Source organism: Podarcis melisellensis, assembly GCF_964234715.1.
Source record: "Podarcis melisellensis genome assembly, chromosome: 12".
NCBI lineage: Eukaryota > Metazoa > Chordata > Lepidosauria > Squamata > Lacertidae > Podarcis > Podarcis melisellensis.
Window position 1 is genome coordinate 19996309 of NC_138544.1, and position 27440 is coordinate 20023748.

The window sequence follows — 27440 nt, forward strand, 5'->3', positions numbered from 1 at the left end:
TTGCCCCGGGTGCTGACAACCCACGCTACGCCGCTGGTAGTTGGTATGACCATCAGTGCTCTTGGTACCACTGATGAAAAATGGTTTCTAACAGGAGATTTCCATTTTTTAGTAATGACTAGTTGTGCTGCAATAGTCTGTTCTCATTGCTGAGAGCAGCATTCTGTCTGTTGTAGTCATGCAATAACTTGTCCTGCTCTGCTTTAAGAGCAAGGAAGCGTTTGTTCTTTAGATTAAAGATGTCTTCAGAAGAAAGAAAGAAAAAACAAACTTGTACAGGTACTATCGGCAACTCAAAACGAGCCTCACCAACATTTGAAATGGTAGGTTTGTGCACCGTGAGGTGTCTTAATGTACATATGCATGCATAAATGGGCATAGACAGTCAAGAGGTGTAGCTTCTATAGACCCTGAGAAGCATGTTGTTAGAATCATAGAATCATAGAATCATAGAGTTGGAAGAGACCACAAGGGCCATCGAGTCCAACCCCCTGCCAAGCAGGAAACACCATCAGAGCACTCCTGACATATGGTTGTCAAGCCTCTGCTTAAAGACCTCCAAAGAAGGAGACTCCACCACACTCCTTGGCAGCAAATTCCACTGTCGAACAGCTCTTACTGTCAGGAAGTTCTTCCAAATGTTTAGGTGGAATCTTCTTTCTTGTAGTTTGGATCCATTGCTCCGTGTCCGCTTCTCTGGAGCAGCAGAAAACAACCTTTCTCCCTCCTCTATGTGACATCCTTTTATATATTTGAACATGGCTATCGTATCACCCCTTAACCTCCTCTTCTCCAGGCTAAACATGCCCAGCTCCCTTAGCCGTTCCTCATAAGGCATCGTTTCCAGGCCTTTGACCATTTTGGTTGCCCTCCTCTGGACACGTTCCAGTTTGTCAGTGTCCTTCTTGAACTGTGGTGCCCAGAACTGGACACTGTACTCCAGCTGAGGTCTGACCAGAGCAGAATACAGTGGCACTATTACTTCCCTTGATCTAGATCTAGACTCCTATTGATGAAGCCCAGAATTGCATTGGCTTTTTTAGCTACCGCATCACACTGTTGGCTCATGTCAAGTTTGTGGTCAACCAAGACTCCTAGATCCTTTTCACATGTACTGCTCTCAAGCCAGGTGTCACCCATAGATGCTAACAGGATATTGAAAGGCAAATAAAACATTTTTTCCCCAATGGGCAGAAATAAGGACAAAATGGAGAGTGTTTTTACCAGGGCTGGGTTCCAGAAAATAGAGACTGCTCTAATAAAGGAGAACTGCAGTACATATACTTATTATACAGAGAGAATGACAGATCAAGTCTTGAACTAGGTAAGGCAGGGCTTTTTCTCAGCCGGAAAAACTCACTGGAATTCAGTTCCCGCACTTCTCAGGTGGGGGCCGTTGCCATTATAACAAAACAAAGGAGGTGTTCATGGTGAGTTCCAGCACTTCTTTTTCTAAAATAATAATAATAATAATAATAATAATGCTGGAGATAGGAACAGCTAAAGACTTGAGCTATAGTAAGAGTTTCGGAAGACACACTGGGGGCAAACAGAAGAACCCTCTGAAGTGATATATGCTTTAAAAATAAATATTGCTTTAATGTGGATATTTTGAAGCATTAGACCCCAAAAATCCATCTTGATGTGAGCGTGTACTGGAGACCTGCCCTGACTCTCTTCCTAGCCCTCCATCAGCTGTAGGCATAGGAGTTGCTTCCGTCCTGCCAAGAACTGAGGAAAGGCACCTTAACAGCCCCACCCCTCAATTTTTGGCCTATTGCCCCCTTGATGGTTTCAGCTGTTAGCTCATGAGTGGGGAACCTTTTGAGCTCCGTGGGCCCAATACTTACTAGTTCTTGTTTATGGGCCAAATTTGACATGTCAGTTGCATTGCTATCACATGCTTTGGACACCTGTCGAAATCCCTTGCGCCACAGTCTTAAAGCGGGGGGAGATTCGCAAAGTCCTGGAAAGGAGGCCCTTTTACACAGCTGAGATATGATTTTGAAACGGGCTCAAAAAATAATAATAATAATATTGCATCATGATAAAGCAAGCCAATGTTGCACTGAGTTGAAAATCGCATTATCTTTCACAGTGATCTGTTAGTTATCTTGGCCAGCAAGACTCTTTCACCACATGTAACAAGGATGGTGCTTTCTGCTTCTTTGAAGAACATCATCCTTGTGGGAAAGATTGTAGCTCTGCGACACAGCCTTGTTTTGCGGGCAGAAGGTCCGGTGTCATTTCCCGGCATCAGCGCGTGGCTGCTGGGAGAGGCCATGGCCTGGGAGGTACTGGCAATCCGGATAGAGATCTGATGGAGACATGGCAAGGCCCTGAGTTCACCAGATGATTGACAAGTGATGTCACCTGATTGGTGAAAAGTTGCCTGGTGGGCAGGATTGTCCCACAGGCCAGGTTTCCCCACTCCCTGGGGTAGACAATACTACAGTGGTACCTCGGGTTAAGTACTTAATTCGTTCCGGAGGTCCGTTCTTAACCTGAAACTGTTCTTAACCTGAAGCACCACTTTAGCTAATGGGGCCTCCCGCTGTCGCCACGCTGCCAGAGCACGATTTCTGTTCTCATCCTGAAGCAAAGTTCTTAACCTGAGGTACTATTTCTGGGTTAGTGGAGTCTGTAACCTGAAGCGTATGTAACCTGAAGCGTATGTAACCTGAGGTACCACTGTAGATGGAAAAATCAACTTCTTATTACAAGGCTCTGTGTTCCTGATAACATCACCTGGGATAGCTCAATTAGTAGAGCATGAGGCTCTTCATCTCAGTGTTGTGGGTTTGAGCCGCATGTTGGGTGAAAAATTCCTGCATTATAATTATTATTATAATTATTATTATTATTTCCCCAGCCACTCTGGGCGGCTCCAAACAGAACACTAAAAACAGAATAAAAGATAAAATATTAAGAATTTCCCTAAACAGGGCTGCCTTCAGATGTCTTTCTAAAAGTCAGATAGTTGTCTATTTCCTGGACATCTGATAGGAGGGCGTTCCACAGGGCGGGTGCCACTACCTAGAAGGCCCTTGCAGCGGGTTGGGCTAGATGACCTTTGTGATCCCTTCCAACTCTACAATTCTATGATTCTGTGCCTTAAAGATGCCAGCTCTTAAGAATTTAATAAGTCACAGCATCTTGCAGAAATGACAAAGCCATATTTGGAGCACAGCATGTCTGCCACTACAAAGCCATAGCTTGGAAAGGGAAATGAGACCACCTTGTTGTCAAGAGAGACACTTGGGAGTTAAATATGCAACGCAGTTGAGGCTCAGGATTGTGACCCACTTTCTCCTTCTCTCGGCCTCCCGTTTTGAGGCTTTCAGAGCGACGAGCCGCCTGTCTCAGGCAGCAGAAAGCCTGGCTCTTGCTTTCGAAAGAACCCGCTGCGTGGCTTCCCCCGACTCGAGGTTGTTAAATTCATGTGAAAACTTGAGTGAGTGAGTCAGAAGCTATGTGAGTGTGGTTGAGTATGCAAGCCCTTGGGTAAACAAGAGGGATAAATATAGTTGATAGCTTGTGTGCACTAGCCTGGAAAACTGACGATCTCACTGACTGAAGGCAAACTTTCATCACACTGTCCTTCTCACCTTTTCTGCCCAGACTGTGCCGCATAGAATACTCTGTGCATGCATGCGTTGTGTGCGCCTGCCAGAGAGAGCGAGAGTTCTGTGTGCTCTTTCACTTTTACGAGGCTACCTTATTTACACCGACATTGGTTTGTAGATACAGGGCATATGTCATAAAGTTCACTGGACTTCCGCTGGGGACTGTGGGTCAGGCATTGGCTCTGTGCAGTGTTGGGTCTGCTGCTTAGGGAAGAGAAATCCTGCTGGCTATTTGCTTCATTCATTCATTTAGACAAAGTAATAATCATAAATAAATAAGAATAAAAATGTGCACCCCACTACCGAGATCATTCCATCCAACCTCCCAAAACTTCAACACCTCTTGCGATAGTTTGACCCCTACAGTACAGATTCTACAAACACCCTCCATATCTCCTCAGACTCATTTCTTACCTTAATGGCACATGTTAATTTATCATCAATAGCTATATCCCACACCTCTTTATACCATTCTTCCATCTTATATTTCCTCTTTCATTTCCTGGCTATAATAATTTGTGCAGCTGTCAGTAAATTTGTGAGCAACTTCTTCATAGCCTATGAATCTTCCACCCCTTCGTAAATTGATGATAATGCTACCTCTGGACTTTTGGTCAGCTTTAACCTGGTGATTTCTGTTATCTCCTTTGCCCCCTCCTTTGCCTTTGCCAAAAAAATTGTACATGTTTACACCCCCACCACATGTGAACATAATTCCCTGTTTCCTGGAATCCCCTCCAACAGGGTATTTGCTTCTGCCAGTCCTGAATAAGGCAGAGGTCACTTGTAGCTGGAGCAGGGTAGAGGTGGCAGCTTAGACCCTCAGGGGAGCTGTCAAGTGGAACCCAGAAATGAGGATTCCCCACTGAGTTACACCAGTGACCAGGAGACAGAGGAATTCTATAGCACACATGGGAGCCTCAGCTCTTCCCGGAGCCAAGCAGGCCCAGATCTGAAGTACACTTCCATGCTAGCCTTATCCCAAGTAAGGATTAAAAAAGCCAGGAGGTTCAGTCTGCCGTGTGGGCATCGTTGGACTTTCACACAGGTCTGATTGTGCTGGTCCAGGGGGGAGGTTACCGTGGAGCGAGGTCCAAGACCTGAGTTTAGGGTCGGCAGACAGTCCTCCATGGGCGAAGCGGGGTCCACAGCGGGAAGCCGGGCAAGGACAGGAACTCTGGGGAAAACAGGACTGGATGCTGGCCGAAACAGCTCATCAACGACGTTGCTCCCGCAACCTGGAACTGGGCTGACTGGCCTTTATCTTCTCTGAGGCCAGGGGCGGTCCCAGCCCCCAGGAGACCCACCTCTCCTGGCCTTAAGGTGAGCACTCCTCCTGGGAGAAACCAGTTCCCTTCGCCTCTCTGCCCTGAGCCTCTGCAGTTCAGGAGAGGCTGAAGGGTTACTGGGCCCAGGGGGAGACTCACCTGTAGGCACTGAGTCCTCAACCACCTCTGGAGCCAGAGTGGATTCACCTGGTGCCTGCTCCTGAGGATCCGGCACAGGTGCAGGCGCTTCAGAATCAAGGCCCTGCCCCAGTTCAGCCGGCCCTGGAGGCGGGGACTCCTGTGCAGGCTGGGATTCCTCCGGTTCAGCCTCTGAATCGGATTCCCAGGCCATCACACTGATCACCTGCCAGGGACCGGCGGGACGCTGGTGAGTGTGCGCCAGGGGAAGGGGGACTGGTGTCTGACTTGGGAGGAGGGGGAAGTGGTTTGTGGGGACCTGTACAACCCAGAAGGCAAGAATCAGAGGCAGGGGAAGCTTCAGAGCTAGAGGGTGGAGCACACAATGGGTTGGAAGAAGAGGAGGAAGAAGGCAAGTCAGGCAAGTGAAAGACCGGGTGCTTCCCCAGCCTCTCCTGCCCCACTGTCTCCCAGAATCAAGAGGTGACTTAAAAGGGATCAGCAATGGAAGTTTCCATCCAGGCATAGTCTCCAGCTGTGCACGTGGGAAGCTACATAAACTGATGGAGGGGGAGTGTCAGGGGCTGGACAGAGGAGGAATGGTGGGAACTGCCCCCTCTTCTCCTGGACCTTCCCAAGAAAAGGAGACAGTGTAGATTTAGATCATTGGTTGGCAGAAGGGCATAGTTCAGAGGCTGCAGAGGGCAGAAGCTAGGAAATATTGGAAGAGGAACAGCAGGAAGAAGAAGAAGAAGAAGAAGAAGAAGAAGAAGAAGAAGAAGAAGAAGAAGAAGAAGAAGAAGAGAGACAGCTGACAGACTCGGTGTCCGTGGAAAGCATTCCTGACCCCCCTTCTCCCAGGACCAGACAGGCATTGAGGGTAGGAGAACAGAGAGCTCAGAGGCAGAAGGCTCAGATTAGCCGACGCAGGAGTGACATTGAATAGGGGAGACGAAGGGGGAGTGGGACTTTACTTGGAGCAACGCCATTTCTCGAGAAAAACTGCATTCTTTTGTCTCTCGCTGTGATTATTGAGTAGACTAATTTGAAAGAACTCATCTTTTTTTATCTCTTTCTTTGCTGCCACCGGGGGAGGGATCTGATTCCCCGAAGCCTGACAGGAGGTGGTCCTTTGTTGCTGCAACTGCTCCATAAGAGCACCAACCAATAGGTCTCCAGAACTGCGTAGAAGTGACTTTGACAATAAAGAGTTAACTCTCAGTTGGGAAGTACCTTTGACATCACCTCCGCTCCTGTGGGCTTGTAGGTGTAGCAATTTGCCAAAGATCTTAATCATGTCCCATCATTTAAACTAAATTCCTAAGGGAAAAAATGTGCTGATCATGCAGAGTTGTTCCATTCTTCATGGAGTGAATATTGAATGAGATGTCCTGGGAGTTGCTGTGCTATATGGAGATGCATTGGAATTATGATAAAATCCCCAGCTTTGGTTGGATCACATGCCACATGTTTCTACCATGCATAGACAGATGGTGGTGGCGGTGCTGATGTGGTTTTACACAGAATAGAAACACGGTTACCGTCTGAGAGAGCCAGAAAAGGGTGTGTGAAAACTCTGACCAGTGTTTTGTTTTTATTATGGAGTGTAGGCAGAATTACATCTAAATAAAGCATTTATTGGGTGTTAAATTTCTGCGTCATTATTGGTACTGTCTCTTTATTAGTGTCTTTTGGCACAGGAAGCAATTTAAATATTTTTACCAGTCGTCACTAGGTCTTGGGTGGTAGCGTAGAATTTTCAACTCTGTAGAACCTTTAGGATTTTATTTTATTTTTTACCAAACGGAAAAAATAAATAAAGCTGTTATATATGAACCTGTGTTTTTCATCTCTTATCTTCTGCTTGTGTTTCTTTCTAAACATTTCATTTTTGATAATAGATTACACTAAAACCAAGGTTTTAAGTAGGTGACTTTTTTTAAAAAAAATGAACAAAAAAGTTCCATTCTCCTTAACAGAATATAACTTCAAAAACACATGAATACTTAATTGTGAGTTTGCAGACATTACAATATTTTTAATATTCCATATATACACTGCAGACATATATTAAAGCAAAACAAAATCTAAGTTGAAATGCTAAATTGGTATCCTTCTGTTTACTAATTTATTGGTAGAACATTTGGTACATTACACGTAGTGATATCTAACTAAATAATCAGTGCTGTGGAGAAAATTTATATTATTAACTGAAAGATTTTAATTTTTTTTCTCTGTATGCTCTTACACACTCCTTAACCTATTTGCTTTTCTTCATGTCTGAACACGAGGGAAATTAAATTGTAAAAGAGGGTGTGAATTGTTGTTAACTCTGTATTTCTGAGCCATCTTGTTTCCACTGTGCCAAATTTTCTGATGAGTTGCAAAGAAAATTTGATCATCCCAGAGGATTGCAAGGCATAAGCACACACAAACGTGTTGCCGTTCAAATGATTATTAGGAAACTACCTTCATAAAATCACTTTTTTCTAAATTAGAATTTTAGGGTGTAGCTGCAAAGGAAGCTTACATTTGCTAGTTGAAAAAAAAACACCCCACAGCATAATTCTGTTCCAGGCATCAAGAGGCAGTGAATTACGTATTGTTAAACAGGCATGCCCTTTCACAAGCCTGTGACAGCCTATAAGACTGGGCCAAAGTATTTGGCTTATATGTTTCTGTCCATTTGAGGGGAGGCAGTGAGAGATTTTATTTTCATGGGCTCCATGATCACTGCAGATGGTGACAGCAGCCACAAAATTAAAAGACCCCTGCTTCTTGGGAGAAAAGCAATGACAAACCTAGGCAGCATCTTAAAAAGCAGAGACATCACCTTGCCAACAAAGGTCCGTATAGTTAAAGCTATGGTTTTCCCAGTAGTGATGTATGGAAGTGAGATCTGGACCATAAAGAAGGCTGATCCCCGAAGAATTGATGCTTTTGAATTATCGTGCTGAAGAGGAGACTCTTGAGAGTCCCATGGACTGCAAGAAGATCAAACCTTTCCATTCTTAAGGAAATCAGCCTTGAGTGCTCACTGGAAGGACAGTTCGTGAAGCTGAGGCTCCAATACTTTGGCCACCTCATGAGAAGAGAAGACTCCCTGGAAAAGACCCTGATGTTGGGAAAGATGGAGGGCACAAGGAGAAGGGGACGACAGAGGACGAGATGGTTGGACAGTGTTCTCGAAGCTACCAGCATGAGTTTGACCAAACTGCGGGAGGCAGTGGAAGACAGGAGTGCCTGGCGTGCTCTGGTCCATGGGGTCATGAAGAGTCAGACACGACTAAACAACAACAAAAGTTAATAGCCCTAAAATATTTGGGTGCTATATTTCAGCAGGTGATAGTTGCTAAAAGATTGCTTCTTGATGCAGGACCACTCTGGAATATTCTGAATGAGAAAACCCCTATCAGAGAAAGGGGTGAGGGTCATATTTCTAAGGATTGTACAACTAGATCTGTGAAAGGGAACAAAGTTCTGGCACTTCTCACGTGGGCACCATTGCCATTATAAGAGAACGAGGAAAGTGGTGAATTCTAGCACCTCTTTTTCTAGAAAAATAGCCCTATGTGTATCCTGGATTGTAATCAGCAATGTTCTTTTTCTCTTCCCATAAATATATACAGAATTATACGAGTGTGTACCTGTACAATTACATTAAATTGTTATTGTACCATTGCTGCATTTCATATTCCATTTGACATTTAAAGCAAAATTTCACATTGTGAAGCTAGGCACTGTGAAAATATAAATGCAGGAAGAAATATAAGTTTATCATCCAGTTTCATTCAAAGGAGTAGCTATTACCATAAAAGAGACCATATTTAATTCTGTAAATTTAAATTGTGACCTTTTATACAAAAGTACTATAGCGCTATGCTGTGAGTGATCTGTCAAATGAGAACATTTCTTCCTTATGAGAACAATATTATCTAATTGCTAACATTAATAATGAAAGGAATACAATTTCAATTTCAGATGTAAATGTTTCAAAGATTAGGTGCTCTCCTATTTACTTTCTACGTACCATGCATAATCTTATAGACCTCTCTCACGTCCCTTCTTACATGCCTTTTCTCCAAACAAAAACTTCACCGGGTACAGAAGACATGTGACTGTCACCTGAGGAAATAGACAAAAATTACATAGCTGATTCATTATTCTAATAGATTATATCAACCATATGACCCTTGCCTATGTGAAAATTGTCCAATCCATCTCTTTCACTGTACAAGGTTTTTAATACACACACACATGGAAGAGTTCAAATAATTACAGAATATGTTTTTGATGCTGCACATTAAGTGAGGGCATTTATAAACATACTTTTCACATACTTTATGTGGGTTGGTTCCCCAGATGAGGACCAGATCAAATAATGCAAACATGAAGAGCTTTTGATAGGTGTTATTGAAACCAAGTCAGTAAAAATTGCATTTCTAAGAAGAAAAACATAAGAAACAAGCAGCAGAGGAGGCAACTTCAGATTGTTCCCACTGGGCCTTCCATAAGTAGGCCAAAAGCATCTTAGATCTTCTTCCAGCTCCATAGAGTATAAATGACACCAGTTTGCAGTACTTTGTGCTCATTCACCCATAAGGTAGACTTCAGAGATTCTAGCCTAATTGTGCATAACTTTTAAGCACAGAGAACTTTATACCGTAGAAGTTTAGAAGCAGAAGCTTGACTGAAAGTAGACTTTTCAAATTGTTGTTATGCCTTTCCCCTCATTAATATTTTGGCATGTGTGCACATGGTGGATGTATGGAACCCACTTATTATTCTCCCCCCCCATATATATGTTCTGTGGCAGGGTCACTGATGTGATCTACCTTAGGGGAATCCACATCCCAGTGGCAGATCTTTCCCTACTTACTGGAGAACAATAGTCTAAAACATTTTCCCCTTCCTTAGATGTCTTCTAAAGGTTGTGTAGTTGCTTATCTCCTTGCTTGTGGGTCACATAACTCCATACCTTCCAACAGTTCTCCAATGAAAATAGGAACGTTCTAAGGAAAAGCAGGACATTCCAGGATCAAATCCGAAACCGGGCTGGCTTTTATAAATCCAGCACTGTGCCTGGAAAATAGGGGTACCTGGGCGGGGGGCAGGGGCGGGTCTGCTGTGTTTTTCTGTGAGGGCTAAAAAAATAATAATATGTGGATACAGTATTTGTTTCTCTCTTGCTCTTTTGAATGATTGAGTATTCTGAAAAACCATGTTGGAAAACTTTTTAAATTACTTAGATGAAAAATCTTGTAAAGATCTGGCCGAGAATGTATTTTTTTCATATATAAAAAATGAAACCATTCTTTTCAACTGCTTGTGCATTTCAGTAATTTCAACAGGAGGCTGAGGGACAAACTGATCCATGAGTGGACCTCCTGGGGTACTTTTTATGAACTTCAAGGCAACTGATGGGGGGATTGCTGCTAATTTTGACCCTGGAAGTTGTGATGGAGGACAAGTTTTAACTTTTTCCTTCTGCTGTTTTCCTGATTAAAATCACCTCTCCCTCTGGAGCTGTGATTAGGCTTGCTGGGGGGCAAAAGGCAGGTATCCACATCGAGAATTTCAATATAGTAGCGCACGACTAAATGACTAAACAACAACAGCGGTAGGCATGTGCCCATTCTCTCTTCCCTCCCTCTTGCCATATCCCACTTCATCCAACAGTCTGGAAGAAGGTGTGTGGAGAACCAGAATAGAGAAAGTAGGGTTGGTCTTGCTCTCCCCTCCAAATGGTCTGGATGCATGGTTCACATTGTATAAACAGGACTTCTGTGTTCTGATTTCCCCCTATCCCGAAATCTGTCTTTTTCCTTTCAGTCTTCGGAAAGTTTCAGGGAGATTAAATGTGCAGGGAAAAGCTATGCACTCTGACTTGAACTTTAAACTCTGTACCGTCACAGAAGGGATGCATGTGACCCGGAGACTTTCCCCTGCTGTTAGTTTGTCGATTGAATTTTACGAAAACATCTGACTAGGCCCAAAGTATCACCATCAGAACTTGTTGCATGCCCACCATAGGTATACAGTGGTACCTCTAGTTAAGAACTTAATTTGTTCCGGAGGTCTGTTCTTTACCTGAAACCTTTCTTAACCTGAAGCACCACTTTAGCTAATGGAGCCTCCCGCCGCCGCCGCGCGATTTCTGTTCTCATCCTGAAGCAAAGTTCTTAACCCGAGGTACTACTTCCGGGTTAGCAGAGTCTGTAACCTGAAGCGTCTGTAACCCAAGGTACCGCTGTATATAAAGCACATTTAAAACAAATTATTCCCCCACCCCCAAGAATCATGGGAATTGTAGTTTACCCCTCACACTGCTAAAGTTCCCAGCATTCTTTGAGGGAATATATGTGCTTTAAATGTATTTTTAGTTCTGCTCAAAGTTGTTGAGCTTTCTTTGAGCTATTTCTATGGAAAATCTGCAAAAACGGCACTGCCACAAGGTGCAGCCATAGGTATGGGTTTTCCCGGACATTTGGCCCGTTTCCACGTGGACACTGCTGCCGACTCCAGTATACTGGACATATCTGGGAAATCGTGGATGTATGGCAACCCTAATTAATTCCTTCAGACTTGGTATACCTTTCCAGCAGCCAAGAATGGCTTTCCTCCCCCAAATCATTATCTGTTTAATGATTTGGGTAAGAAAAGCTTGAGCATGTACAAATCCTGAACCACTGACACATCAATAAAAGTGGGAAAAGAAATATAAAATGTAATTTAGTAATATGAACTTTTATCAGAGGGTGCGTGTCACTCCTTCACTAGAGTGATGGTCAAGTACAATAGCAAAAGTTGCCTTTGTCTTAAAAAAAAAACATGTATGCACTTTTTGGAGAAGGTGTGGTTTTTTTAAAGGTAAGACAGCCAGTTAGAGATTATGATTCATGTGTCTTCTAATAAAGTTGCCTAAAAAATGTTATATTGCGAGTTGACTTTTTATTAGTCTTTTTCCAGAGCTAGTGAGTCATTCACGATGCCCTGGAAATGGTGACAGAAAACCACTTATCATTTATTGACTGCACAAAGAACGGTAATGAAAATTAACACAGAAGATAAACTGTCCCTTATTGAAATTTAAACGAGAGCTAATGTGTCCTGAATTGATTCAGCAAAAACAAGGAAAGTTTAACGTCAGACTTGTCTTTTGCTATGAGAAAAGACGGTGAAGAAAATTCCGTCTGCTATCACTGAAATTTTAAACAAAATTTCCACTTTCACATGGAATGGGAAAAACTGTGCCTCATTCATGAGATAAATTATTTAGAGCACTGCTGCAAGTCTCTGAGTAAAAAGAGGGGGGGGGGACTTGGACCAGTGGAAAATAAGCTAAATAGAATCACTGTGTTCCAGAATGATTGTAATTGGAGAACATATTGCATTTCTTCAACTCTTTTTCACTGCTCTTCATTATTGATATTGCACATACAGAAACTGGGGTTACCCATATGGATAACAAAACATGGAATGTCTTGTCAGAACGATGTCTTAATAGACAAATTAGCAGTAGTGACATACTCCTTAATGTATTACTCTTGTTGGGAAACAAACCTTTCCGATTTCAGCGTAAACATACTTTTACCATTGATCTACATAATTCCAGTGTGGGTGGATGAGTAATGTTCATTTACCAATTGCACTGAATAGCCTCGCTCTTCTGTTCAGAGTCTATTTGTAGGCAGTACTGCATAGCCTCGACTGACTGGCCTTGATAAGTAATGCTCTTTTCCGTATTAAAAATAAATTCAGATTTCGAGTGAATTAACAGTCCATCTCTACCCCATTTTGAGAAGGTTTGGTTTTTAATGTTCAGCATTAAATGGCAGAATGTCATGCGAACCCTAATGTAAAATGATTTACTGTATATTAAGGAATCGGTATGGTATAGCACCTTGTAACAACCCATTGATTTTCCGGGTTGGAAGAGATAGCAAAATAAGTCTTTGGTTTGGTTGCTAAAGTGTTATCAAAGCTTCTGCTAACAGGGGCCCCATTCCGAATGGAACACTACCTTCCTTATATATTGTTTACATGCTAAATTCAGGCTACTTATGAATAGGATTCCTTCCAAAAGAATAATATCAGATACCCACAGGGGGGAGCTAGAGGATAATATCCCTCATATATGTCATGGAGGGATTCCTCACTGGAAATAATCTAAGTAGAAAGAATGTCCTGTTTCATTTGCTGGGCTTCTTCGTGGGAATTTATTTTTTATTCATTATATTAATAGGTCAATGCTATACTTTAAAGGAAGCCCAAGTGGTGTGCATTAAAACACACAAATAATGAATTTTATTGCATTGTGATGCATTATATGAATCCACTCAAAATAAAGTTCTCCCCAAATAGCTGTTCCTTAAAAGTAGAGCAGGATATAAGAAATAAGCACATTAAACTAATAATGAAATAAACTAGGAGCAACAGCGTTTCAGATCTTCTCTCCAGCCTTTAGGGAAAGCATATGAGACATTAAAGGGTTGTGATTATTAGCAAAAGCTTGTAAAGGAAGTAGCTAGACATCGTGTTTTTGAAAGCAAATTTCATTATGATTGCTGCAACAAACACACAGTATGTCTTTCATTTCAGGAGAGTCTGAACAGCATCCTAAAAATCAGATTGACAATGCTACTACTAGCAAAAACTGTAAAACACAGTGTAACCCCCATGCCAACTTCCAAGATGATGACAATGATGATGTGATACAAGTTTTCATCAGCTGTGGGCATCACAAATGTATCTCAATTTAGAGGTACTGGCCTGGTTTACAAACCATGGCTTAGCAGGCATGACCAAACTCGGCCCTCCAGATGTTTTGGGACTATAATTCCCATCATCCCTGAGCACTGGTCCGGTTAGCTAGGGATGATGGGAGTTGTAGTCCCCAAACATCTGGAGGGCCAAGTTTGGCCATGCCTGGTAGGGTAAACAAGCAAATGTGCAGGTTACCAGAGAGGATATAATATATTTATTTATACCCTTCCTTTTCCCCAACACAGCTAAAAACATAGGGGGGAAACAGTCATTAAAAACAATTAAGCATCAATAGAATTAAAACTATATCTATCCGTGTAAAAGCTCTTAAAAACATACAAATGATTAAAATAAAAACAACATGAAGCTTCATTAGAAGCAGCCTGTTGAACCAAGTATTCACCTGTTGGCAGAACAACAAGGAGGGAGCCAGTCGAACTTCTATAGGGAGGGAGTCCCAGAGTCTGAGAGCAGCCACGGAGAAGGCCCTCCCTGGTTGTTCTGCTGCTGTGCTGTGCTAAGCCATGTTTTGGCTTCAAGTGTCATTCAGACCAGGGCTTGTGGTTTAGTTCTCTCCAGACAAACCATGAGTTGTAACCAAGGTTTGTTCTATGGTTTGCAGCTGCAAAAAGTGTATTTTTAGAGGACTAGGTGCCAATAAGGAACAGACATGTCTCATTTTAAATTTATGGGCCACGTTTCAGGTAGTGGAGCTTGTCACTTACTTTTTGAGGGAGGATAGCTATGTTAGCAAAGGAAATGCAGGGACATGACAGGGCTGTACCAGGTCAACTGGGAATGCAGACTGAAGTGTTATTTGTATGCCTGCGATACCAAGCTTCTTCCCCCATCTATCCCAGGGAGGAGGTGGCAATTCTGGACTGGGGCCTGAGCTTGACCATTTTAGACTGGATGTGAGTTAGGCGTGCCACCTTTGGTCGGGCAAAATAAAGGACAGGTCAAGCAAAATATGGGACAGGTTGGGGAGGGGAATTGGGGACTAAAAATTACTTCACCAGGTGCAGAAATAACTTCAAAGCAACCTATTACTCTCTCTCCTGCTCGCTGATTCCGAATCTCTGTCTCCTATGTCTGCACAAAAACTCTATTTCTTTCCACCCAAGGCATGCAAACCCCCTCAGGGTTTTATTCTACCACAGAAGAAAATTAGATAAAAACCAGGATTAAGGGGTTTTCTTAGGACCAGTCCTTTTTTTCTTTAAAAAAAAATGTTTAGGGGTACTCTCATTTTCCCACTCATATTGAAATACTGCCCCTCAATGAGGCCAAACTTAGATTCACAAAATGTTTAGGCATATGCGTACCCGCAGAAAAAAGCACTGCTTAGGACGGCGGAAAGTATGTGTTCTGTATCCCGTTGGTGTAGTGGTGTGACATTAACATATGAGAGTGCTGGAGGTGAAATAGTTAAACAGGTTACCCAATCAGAACCCAGGGGGTGGAGTCAGAGGGACTATAAAACCAGCTCTGGGAGGGGTGAAGGGGAGGAGTTTGTTGGGAGTTGGGTGGCTGGTTGGAGTGGGAGTCAATTGGGATAGAGTCTGTGGGTAGGTTGAGTTCCACTACTCAGGGTAGGTTGAGTTAGTGTAGCGAAATAAGCTGAGTCAGGAACTGTTAGGGACTAGGAAGACAAGTAAATATCTGAGAGGTGGTTTAGTGTGTGAGAGCAGGTAGCGGAAGTTATAGGTCTGGATAGTCACCCCATGAATATAATTGATTGATACTGTTTATGAAACCACACGCTTGTTAAACTGCAATAAATAAACAAGTTTATGTTCCAATTTAACCCTGACTGGACTCAGTATTGTACCAGGTAGGGCCTGGGTGGTTGCAGCAAGAAATAAAGTGGTGGCACAGGGATCAATAGACGGTGAAACGTCCGGGGACCCTGTGTGATTGCCACAAGTGGTGAAGGAAATGTACTGCAGTGGGGTGGGGGGGCACCAAAAATTAGGGAGGGGGTTGAAGAGGGTCAGTAGTGGGGAGTGAGAAATGTCCCTATTTTCACCTGAGGAATGTTGGAGGGTATGCAATGCAGAGACTAGGGAGGAGGAAAGTGACAGGCACTGCTATGTCCTATACTGGTTGCACGTAAGAAGGCAGGCAAGTGGGGGCTGGCTGAGTGAAAACTAAGGCTGGTGGGGCAGCATCCAGATTTCATTGGTATTTAGTGGTCTGGTATTGAGTTGTGTTTCTTTTGTTGTAATAATCTAATCATTAATTGTTAGCCATTTTGAGGGGCTGGGGGCTGAAAGACAGGTTTCAGATAAATATTTAATAAATATATAAGGAACGTGTAGCAAACAGGTTGTTGTTGTTGTTAATACTACTTCATGCCAAAATAAGCTTCTAAGCAGTTTGCAAAGTGTAAAAAAGAAAAGAAAGAAAGAACACCCTTTACTATAATATGAATAAAGCAACCACATCAAAACATTAAAATGTCAATAATGAAAGCAGCTGGTTGTTCTGTTTGCTACACTTGTTGAAACTGTTGTCTTTTTAAATCCTTGACAGGTGATAACTGGTGAAAAAGAGAAATGAGGATGACTACCTTTTGCTGATTCCCAGCAGCATGTCAGGTACTTGAATTTATTTCATAAAAGCTTTTCTGTATTTCCCCCCCCCCCCAAAGTTGAGGTTCTGTAATACAAGCTGTAGTACGTAGAGCTCCATGTGACCTCATTTCCCCCAGTACGATATTCACCTGTTCAGTGACACTATGCACACCAGTGCTTCCCAAACATTTGGGAACCACCGACCACCCCCTCGGTTCCATAAACTCATCCCCCAGTGCCCCTCTACTCCATAAAAAGCATTATTCAGAATAGTGGTTTGCACAACCAACTAAGGAGTCTAATAACACAGTTATAATTCAAGACAGGAACAATTAATTGCACAATTATTCAAAATCCAATTAAAACTATTTAGCTGAACTAATTCAACAAAATTGATGAACTTCATCCAGTGATATCATCTTTTCGAAGTCTGAAAACCTCCGTGTTAGGGAATCATTCTGACAGAAACAGTTAGAAGGTTCCAGAAGGTTCCAGAACATTAATTTATATATGGGAGTGGCATGCTTAAAGTGAACAGTGAACCTTTCTAGAGGTATGCCTGTATTGCTCCTCTGACCTTCTAATTAGAATACTCCATGCCACTTAGCACTTAGTACCAAGAGGATACCACCCACCTTAGGAATCACTGGTGTACGCAGAGTATTCCTTCATATTACACTTTATGTAGTAATCCATGCTTGTTCTGAGGTTTTGTGTGCATTGCAAGGCATCTGAGCATTGCATTCTGCACATCGCCACTGATGCAGTTTCCCTATCCATTTGAGAGGCGATGATACTCTTGTGAGCCATATCTGCTACAGTTGTTAATGGGGTTGTAGTGTAGTTCTGGCAACCATACCAGAAATCACCAGATTGATATGAATGTCTGTAAAAGCACCTATAGACACATAGGAGGAAGGAGAAGAGAGATCACCATTGCTGGTGAATCAGGGTAGAGGCAGGCAAGTAATCCTGACTTTTCGTGATGTACTTCGGAAGGGAAGAAGCAGGGCATGTGCTGGGAAGAAAGGGGTGAGGCTCAATTATGGAAGGTTCTTCTTGCTCCTAGGAAAGGTAGAGAAGGAAGTGAGTGGATAAGGGTTTCCATCTGCTCTAGTTATTTGGAAGGACGCGGGTGGCACTGTGGGTTAAACCACAGAGCCTAGGACTTGCCGATCAGAAGGTTGGCAGTTCGAATCCTCCTGATGGGGTGAGCTCCCATTGCTCGGTCTCTGCTCCTGCCAACCTAGCAGTTCGAAAGCACGTCAAAGTGCAAGTAGATAAATAGGTACCGCTCTGGCGGGAAGGTAAACGGCGTTTCCGTGTGCTGCGCCGGTTCGCCAGAAGCGGCTTAGTCATGCTGGCCACATGATCCGGAAGTTGTACGCCGGCTCCCTCGGCCAATAAAGCGAGATGAGCGCCGCAACCCCAGAGTCGGCCACAACTGGACCTAATGGTCAGGGGTCCCTTTACCCTTTACTGGCCAATTGCCAGTTCGTATATAAAGTGGGGTTGGTGGTCGTATTTACACAAAAAGGGCTAAGGAGAGAAGTCTGCTTTATCTCACTTTCCTTTGCTGCAATCCGTTTCTTTAGGCAGTTTATGTCACCAAGGTCTGATATTGGAGGTGAACCAGACTTGGATGATGGTGATGATGATAATTTATTATTTATACCCCACCCATCAGGCTGGGTTTCCACAGCTACTCTGGGCAGCTCCCAACAGAATATTAAAAACACGATAAAACATCAAATATTAAAAACTTCCCTAATCTGGGCTGCCTTCAGATGTCTTCTAAAAGTCAGATACTTGATTATTTCCTTCACATCTGATGGGAGGGCGTTACACAGGGCGGGTGCCACTGGCGAGAAGGCCCTCTGCCTAGTTCCCTGTAACCTCACTTCTCACAATGAGGGAACTGCCAGAAGGCCCTCGGAGCTGGACCTCAGTGTCCGGGCTGAACGATGGGGGTGGAGATGCTCTTTCAGGTATACTGGATAAAAAGTGCTTAAAGCAACAGAACTCGGCAAAATAAGCGGAAAGCAGGCAAGTTCTGTCTAGTTTCACAAAAAATATATTGGCTTCACTGTGACCCTGTATGAACTGAGTGTGCCCTGCGTCTATCTAAACAAGGAGAGCATTGCAAAGCTTTCGAACCGCCACCAAAAGGACCCTATCTCTTGTGCCTACCCATCAGTTCTCCTAACACTGACATGTCAGAAAGCAGGGCTATATATTTATGGCACTTCTATAGTGATATATATGTATTTTTAAAAACTATATAGGGTCTGAGTTCTTTCTGTTTTAATTACCTGCCACTGTGCAATTTATTCTTCGTATGGCAGTAGCATTGGACCCAAGTTGAGGAAAGATAATTTGCTTGAGCTTCTTCCTTTCTTTAAAACATAAATGTGCATTTTTGCTACAAGTTAACAATAGTTTAGCATTGCTTGGTTTGGCCCATGGACATTTAGCTTCCGGGACTGACCTGGGTGCACCTATTGCTGTAAGCCTGATTGCATTTGCCTTGGTTGATCTCTCTCACTGATGCCAACCCACTTCCTTGCCCTCAGATGCATGCATATTTTAGAGCGTAAAAAAGGGGGAAGTAAACACCCCTTATCGCTTTCTGTAGATCGTAAGCAAGACTGTGTGTCCGAGGATCTCTGCAAAATAATCACTCACCTCAGTCCCACGGTTCCTAGAAGGCCATTGATATGGAGGAGAGATCTAATTTGTGCATCTGCAGAATTTTGAATTCATCGGGTGCTCCTGTTTAGCAGTCAGAGAAGATTTTTTTTTAACTGCAACGAGAATGCTTGGATGTGTGATTGCCCAACTTGCCATTCAGAAATGGGCGAACACTCTGCATGTTCTGAACTTTGTCTTTGTTCCTTCATCCTTTATTTCTGGGCAAGTTAAAACAATAACATCTTAGAGGATTATACTTTGCCAGTTGAATAATGTCTAGGACAAAAGACCGTTTCTATAAAGAAGAGACTAGTTTCTATAAAACTGCAGCATTCTTTTTGTATTTTCCATCCTTATTTGTATGCCTAGACTCTTATTTATGCTTCACACTTTGTGTGTGTGTGTGTGTGTGCGTGTGTGTGTGTGTGTGTAGTTGCTGGTCTCTGTGTTAGTGATCTCCTTTTGATTCCATTCACTGTAAAGCTGTAGTGGCTTTTCTGTTGAACTAAAGGCTATTATATATCTGCATTGTTAATATTCAGGGCAAATTACTCATGAAATAACAGTATGTTTTGAGGGCAGCTTTTATATAAACCTTGTGTATTGTCTGTTAACTGCACCAAGCATTTATGACTTAGGTGTTTTGGTATCAATGTTTCTAATCAGAAATATTACCATAAATGTGTAATTTATCAATCGGAGGCAGTATAACAGATTATACTGCGAGGCTCTGAGACTAACTGAGTACTTTGCACTTTCAGAAAAGTGATATTTTAAATTACCACAGAGTGTAATTAATTACTTTATATTGTCTGGGGAAATAAGCAACTTTTTGATAGTTCTCTACCTACACTTTTTACTAGTAGTGTTGGGAACATTGTGAAACAATCTTATTTTAGCTATTGATCTGATCTCAAAAGAAAAGTGTGAGGTTCATTTTGATGCAGGAGGGTGAAATTGGTTACCGCTGGACCTCCCAGATTACTCAGTGCATAGATATTCAGAGCTCATAAGAAATTATTTTTAGACCTCTGTTTACATCTTCTGTGGTATTCATTGCTTCAGGTTACATTTACTTCTTTGGTTCAGCCAAAAGTTTCATTATGATCACTGAACAATTTCTCAAGACTGATATTGCACCCATTCTTAGAGCCTTATTCCTATAGAGGAAGAAGCCTAGGAAGAAAAATGATCCACTTGATCCTGTTGAAAATGTGAAATATTGCTCCCTAATAATTGAGAAGGTAATGGAAAGGACCATGCAAACCCTTTTCTGTGCACTGTTTTTTCCTCAAATAGTTTATGCTGAGGACAGAGATGGCTTGTTGCCTAGCAATCAGTAAGTGTTTCCTTTCCCGGAACTGGCAAAACAAACAGATGGGGCTGAAATTCTATGGGAGTAGTAACTCACCCACGAGGCATTTTTGCTATCTGAGGCATCTGCTGCCTTGCTCTCCCAGTCACTGCCCATCTCATCTTTGGTGGGATGTAGAAGGCATATAAGTTAGATTTAACAGCTGTGCACAGGGTGCCCTCCCTCCTGAAGCTACAAACAAAAAACAAAAACAACCACATCCACATCTCTCCTGTTAACTTCTGGAACAGGAAAGCTCTTAGGTTTTGGGATTTCAGAATCACATTTTTCATATTTTCTTTCATGTTGTTATAGCTTTCCTATATATCTTTTATTGGGGGGTAAGGAAGATATTTTAGAGCCCTCTTTCTTTGTTCCACACAGGTACCCAGTTGATGCACAGCCTATCTCTGATACACACAATAGATGATGCCTCCCAAACTAAGGAAAACAGCTGTTTTCACTGTTCCCATTTTTATTAGTTTTTTTAAAAAGAGGCAAAAATCTCAGTAGTGCCATAGTAATATGAATTTGTACTTCAGCTTCTCTTAGAGAATCAGTGCAAGCAATAGCATTCGAATAAACGTTTAACGGTATTCAATGAAAAGACTCACAATCAAAAAAGAAAAAGAGAGAGAGGTGGAGACTAAAGAGAAAGATGCTCAGTGTTCGCATGTGAGAATGGGCTCAGATGCCACATGAGATGTGGTCCTTCCCCATGTGGTCACTGCACCTGTGAACTGGGAGTCCCCATTGGCTTCCCTTTCCCACTCAGTGTGCAAGCACAAGTATGCCTACAAATACCACAATGGGCTCTTGTGGGAAATGGAAAGTCTATGTCCTATTAACTGAGTGAAGGGGGAAGGTCATGCATAGACCTCTCATTTCCCATCAAAGGCACATTGAGCTGCCTAAGTGTACCAGTGTGCCCAGCCTGAGGAGGGGAGTGAACCCATTCATGTGTGGGCAGTGATTGTAACCAATGGCCACAAGGATTTCTCCATCTGCACAGGGTGATGGGGGCTAATTGTCAGCATACAAAGGAATATGCTCATGTGTACATTGTTGTAGCCATGAGACCGGTGCAAACATTCACTACATATTTTTTGGTCTCTAGACCCACTTAGAATAATATACGGTATGTGCAATTTTATTTCCCTTGGAACTTCATTGTTAATTGTTTTAACTAATGAATCTTGCGTGGGAGGGGAGACACCAACAAACATAATATATGCATTTGCTGTATGAACAGCGATTATTCTGGAAATCAAGCAGTTCATCACATTGGACTGCAGAAAAGTTTTGTGTAGTACAAAAGACACTACAACCTTCCCCCACAAAAAATCCTCATGCTAATAATTTTTTTCCTATATGACAACAGTGTATTATTGTCTTAGTGAAATAGGAAATTTTGCAAAATTCAAAGTGTGTATGTCTTGATGATTTCTTACAACATCCATGTTTAAACAAATTACAAATCTGACAGCAGCAAAAGTCATGACTAACAACCTTTAAAAACTCGGGAGACTTAGATATAAACCTCTTGAAAATAAAACCTTTCTAGCTTCTCAACAGCTTTCATCTGAAGTTGTATTGAAGTTGATTGGAAACAGGACCTATAAACCTTTCAGGTTCAAATCTTGTGAATAAGCACATTTTTCTCTTTTTCCATTTGCAAATGGACCCAAACCTGATAGCATGCCTATACTTGGTTAACTATCCCTGTTAATTTCAAATGTATTTGTCTATTTTGAGGGTGCCAACAGTATACCAGTATACCACCAAGTGTAGCAACTTGAGTGTCAGGAATTCAGCAACTGCAGGTTTGTACTGGTTGCTCCTGAACCTCTGTGAGTCTGTCCTGCAGTCAAACATAGCCATCACAAAAATCCCATGTTAACTATGCATCAGGTGCACTGATCTGTGCTTACATAAATGAATCCATGGTCAGCCAAGGTCTTCTCACCAATGAATCACTTCAGATTTTAGTTGTAGCACTTTTTGTGCCTTCCCATTTCTCTGATACCATATCACACCTTTTGTGGGACTGAGATGCTGCTTCCAACAGAGACAACCCTTGCTGTGCTTGGTTTGTTACTGCCATTCATTTGAAAAGTACGTTTTTTGCCACCTGAATCCAGAAGCAACCCAGACACAAGAGTTAGAGGCTGCAGAGGCACCAGCTGAGGAGCCAAACCCAGTTCAGGGCTTTGAGCTGGCCACTGGAGATCAGGGGACCACTCCGACTGAGGCTTGCAGAAAGTCGCACCTAGAGCAGGCCCCAGACCACCAAGGCCAGAACCTAGGTCCTCACAGGTCCCTTCTCCTGAGGAGCCAGATACCTCCCACTGCACTTCACCAGTCCAGCATGAGCATGCTAGGCTCTGGAACAGACCAAAGGTGTCCCATCTCCAGGCCAAAGGGTTGGCCCTTTCTGGCTCTGAAATTTTCCTTAGGGGTGAAATCTGGAGGCAGATGCTTCAAAGGCCTCAATCTGCTCCCAACCCTTGCCAGAACAAGTTGCTCACTTGGAGCTATCCATGGTCCTGCAGCTTCTGGCCTAGCCTTACCTCAGGCCTCATCCTGCCTTGCCTCCAGTCTTGCCTCGCTTCCAGCCTTGTCCTGCCTTGCCTCATCTGCCACTTTTTGTAGCATCAGACCAGAACACAACGTTATGTGCTTTTTGAGGGGGAAAGCAGCATATATAAGCACAAAGAGGTCCGTGGCTCCTAAAGAGGATCCCGGCGTACAGTTTCTGGGTCATGTGGCCAGCATGACTAAGCCACTTCTGGCGAACCAGAGCAGCGCACGGAAACACTGTTTACCTTCCCGCTGGAACTGTACCTATTTATCCACTTGCACTTTGATGTGCTTTCGAACTGCTAGGTGGACAGAAGCAGCGACCAAGCAACGGGAGCTCATCCCATTGCGGGGATTCGAACCACCGACCTTCTGATCGGCAAGTCCTAGGCTCTGTGGTTTAACCCACAGTGGCACCCACGTCCCTTGCGCCACCCGCGTCCCTAAAGAGGTATGCAGCTTTAAAGGTGCACTCAGTGACTTGCATCAGTTTAGCTGCAGAAGCCACTTGTACGATAGCAGCCAGAGTGGCAAAGCTGAGTTGTGAAGCCATGCATTCCTGACACCACCACCCTATCCTGCCTCAACCCCATTGAGGTAGTCTGTAGCAGTTTTTGCTAGTATACTAGCACATTCTTACTATTATACTGGCGCACCCCATATTATGCTAGCATAGTGGCGTCATAATGCCACAGACTGTGAAATTAAGTCATGTTCAACATGTTCAGTTTCAGGTTCGAGGGCCACCGACCAGTCCCAAAGTGGGGATCTACTATAGATCTTCATTGTTTAGCCTGATCTCTAAAGCAACTGAAACTGGCTTTTGTGTATGGAAGGCCACTGGATTAAGATCAAGTCCACTCCTTCAACTCAACCAAAATGATATGGGCTTATCTGGTATTTTTATTTTACTTTTTTATCTTACTTTATGGTGTACACAATTAAAATATGTGCAAAGGAATGTCACAGGAAAGTGCGGTCTTAAAATAGCTGTTGAACAAAAATACAGTTTCCTTATTGCTAATGAACGTAGAAACACATTTATGACAAACACCTTTAAGGTGTCATTTTTTTACAAAGCAAATGCCATTACAGTCACAGGAAGTTCTACTTAAAGTTCACTGCAAATTATTCTTAGTCTAGTCAGACACTTTCCTTAGGCACTTTCGCAGCCTTTATATTATTGACAACATCAAATTAGAAGAAGGTTGCAGTTGCTAATATTTTTCCTTGGCTTGCAGCTAGAAAATTATAGATTTAAAATGTGTGGCTACTAAACATGAGAGGAAGACAAATATGGGAGAATGGCTCATAGTTTTCCATACCACAATTGCAACTTGTGTGTTTCTGCTTTATAGTTAAGTGTATTGCTTACAATTACCGTTTTACTTATACTGTATGTGAAGGAAAATTTCACTCAAGTGAAATGGTTGCAATTGTTCAAAATAGAATGCATAATAGATTCAAGTTAGTTTCTTGCAAATATATGCCCATCCTCATATGGCTTTTTAAAAATGGCATTTTACAGAAACATCGGCCGTGGCTAATAAAACCATCTGCATCAAATTTTCATGACTGGAAATTGCCCGAGACTTCTCTGAAGGAAACCATTACTAATATTATCTACATTGAAAGCTAGACCTTTACACTGGGTATCTTTCATGTAATTTTTTTCCATACATACATTGCTGTTGGGTTACAACATTCCACTACCTCTGGCAGCGTGTAGCTGAATACACTTTAGCAAGTCAAAACTCTGCGAGATGCTCTACATTGCTGCTGCCTGCTACGTGCGTAAGGTCAGCAGGGTTAAAACCCTCAAGGTAGGAGTGGCACCTGATTCCATCTTGCGGCCACAAAGCCGAGCAGAGAGAGGCAATAGTAGCAGGACCGGAACTGCTAAGCGTGCCCACATAAGAATGTTGGCCTTAGGTAACAGAGTGTCCCTCAGGTCAGCCTACAATAAGAACAAAGTCAAACAAGGCTGAATCCTTGATGTTTTGTGTTTTAAGCATCTGAAAATTGTTCATGACCAGCTTCGACCCACAAGACCTCAAATGATCATAGGAGCAAGGCAATAAATTGATGGTAACTTGCCCAGGGCCCATGTTCTAGACGTGGCGCTGGCGAAAGTTGCATCCGTTGGCTCTATCTGTGCACAATTAAACCTAACTGCCTTTGCTGGATTTCGTAGAAGGGAAACCGATGTGTCTAACCGCACCGAATGGAAACTGACCATGGTGGCTGAAAGTGCATTGCTGGAAAACCTCTGCGTTCTTCTACCGGTGCATTCAGGGGGCGATGCATGTGAATTCCACTCGATCGAGAGAAGTGGGGGAACATTTGCTTTCCAGAACTCCACAGCTAAACAAGATCTTGGCAATGCCAACCGCTTGTCAACCAGTGTTTGTCAAGCCTCCAGAACATGGCCTTCCATCCTGGGATGGGCTGATGCACTTTCCTGGCAGAAAATATAAATGGAATATCCTAGACATAACAGACAGGCATTTATGTAAGAAAAGACACTGTGAAAGTAACAATATGCTGAGAATCGGACACCAGCCTACACAATTCCTGCATGCTTCGAGAGCATGGACTAGCTCAGTGATCCTGCCAGGCCACACAGATATGAATGTTGAAGGCATAACAAATGTCAAGGAATACCAAATGCAAGAGACAAAATGTAAAGGTAATTGGAATGATTATGCAAAGTGTAGCAGATCTTTATAATTCAGTTTATATGTGATCTAGTCAGGCCGTAAACAGTAAATTGTATCATATTAATAGCATCTATGGTAATCATCATCATTATTTTTTTCAAGCAATCATTATTTTAATTTGTCTTGCCTATTGTTTTACTGTTTAGATTGGCTACATGTTCAGCTGCATATATTTTAGTGTTATTTTTCCTCTTTAAGAAAGCAAATGCTAAGTAGAAGCGTCAAATACACCCTATCACTTTGTAGCATCATGGATATATAATTTAATTAGTTGTTTTTCTCCTCAGATTTATGGTCAGTTTGTTTACTGGCTGAATGTTAATAAGCAGTGAGCTGGCAAGAGTATATTGTGTCCTTTCTATTCTGTTTTTTCCACCTGCAGACAGCCTCGAAAGATGTAATTATTTTATCCTTTTGGCAACAGAAGTGGTGTTTCATTTATATGCCTATTTTATTTTCACTGGAGTATATAATCTGTTAATGTTCGTGCCTAAAAAAAGAAGTCTCTTGTCTCCTGCTGTGAAAGGAGGGGCCCAGTAGTTGTTTTCTTCTACTTAAATCCTTGCGTCACATCAGGAGGAAAGATTATAATGTCACAAAGGCTATCACCTCATGAAAAAGTTAAACTGGTTTAAGCACCTGATTTCTTCAGATTTGGGAGCCCTTTACCTCAGAATGCCTCCTTGCTAACAGATGTCAGGTGTTGATCGCTTTAACATCTTACTGAGGGCTGTCAGAAGACTCCCAGACAGTTCCACCAAGGCTTCTGTTATTTTCCATCCTGTTTCATTGCTAAATGTAAGAAAACATTTTACCCCAAAGAGGATAAATAAGAATTGTGAAGTGATAAGCAGTCTAATTAGCTAATATCTATTAACATGTGGCTAGACACATGTGAGCCTAATGAATTTGGTGGCCTTGCACACGGGGCTATTCCATTTATTAACACTAACGGTTGAAGCTAGCTTTTGAAAATTGTATGAAAACAGGCTTTGAAGTGAGATTTTCGCTAACTGGGTATTTTTATAAATGCATGCCTTCGTGTTTGTTTCAGAACAGTCAGCTAGCTTGCTTCATGCAGCTGTTAACGGAAAATAAAAATTAGAGAGCGCCACTTTGAGAAATTTAGGATTTGTGAAAAATGAACTAGCAGGTCAGTTTAGCAAAGCAAATGCCTTGAAAATATAAGTCTGTTGGTCTTGCTTATAACCAATAATCCGCATATCAGTGGTCACAAGCCTGGTTTATCTTAGTGGAACATCAATGTATATGGTGCGTTTTATATTAGTTAGTAACTATTTTCTTTCATCTTTGGTGGTTTTTCCTTAGGAACATATTGGGCTTTCTGTAAGGGGAACCGGACCCTTCTAACTTTTATTGGGGACACCTGTACCTCTAGAAGTTGTGTTAAGGAGAGAACTGTGGTAAATTCAGTTTTCTACATCATAGTTGTGGGAGAATTTGCATTTAGTTCTATCATGTCTTGTAGACGATTGTTAATTCTCAGGATCTGCAGAATCTAACCATCCAAAGTAGGAGCCTTGATAGAATATTACAGTGAAAAACCATCCCTAGGTATATGCCCTCATTTCCATGGAGATACATGGTTTTATTTCTACAAATTATAATCTAATAGTAAGATATTGCCATTTAGTTGCTTAGAAATAACATAGGAATTGACATGGTTCAAATACTCTCAAGTCACTTGTCTATTATTCCCG

At 42.4% G+C, this 27440-nt stretch overlaps 1 protein-coding gene across 6 annotated transcripts in view; it reads left to right on the forward strand.

The window, feature by feature from the left end:
• THRB (thyroid hormone receptor beta) overlaps positions 1 to 27440 on the forward strand; it is a 188098-nt gene that overhangs the window by 110688 nt on the left and 49970 nt on the right. For all 6 annotated transcript variants that reach the window (XR_014162000.1, XM_081883409.1, XM_081883412.1 and 3 more), the window contains exon 4: positions 16334 to 16398. Coding sequence is in view for 1 of the 6 variants with exons in the window: in XM_081883411.1 (XP_081739537.1) it covers positions 16392 to 16398 (7 nt within the window). In the remaining 5 variants the exon portion in view is untranslated. The remainder of the gene's footprint in view (positions 1 to 16333; positions 16399 to 27440) is intronic.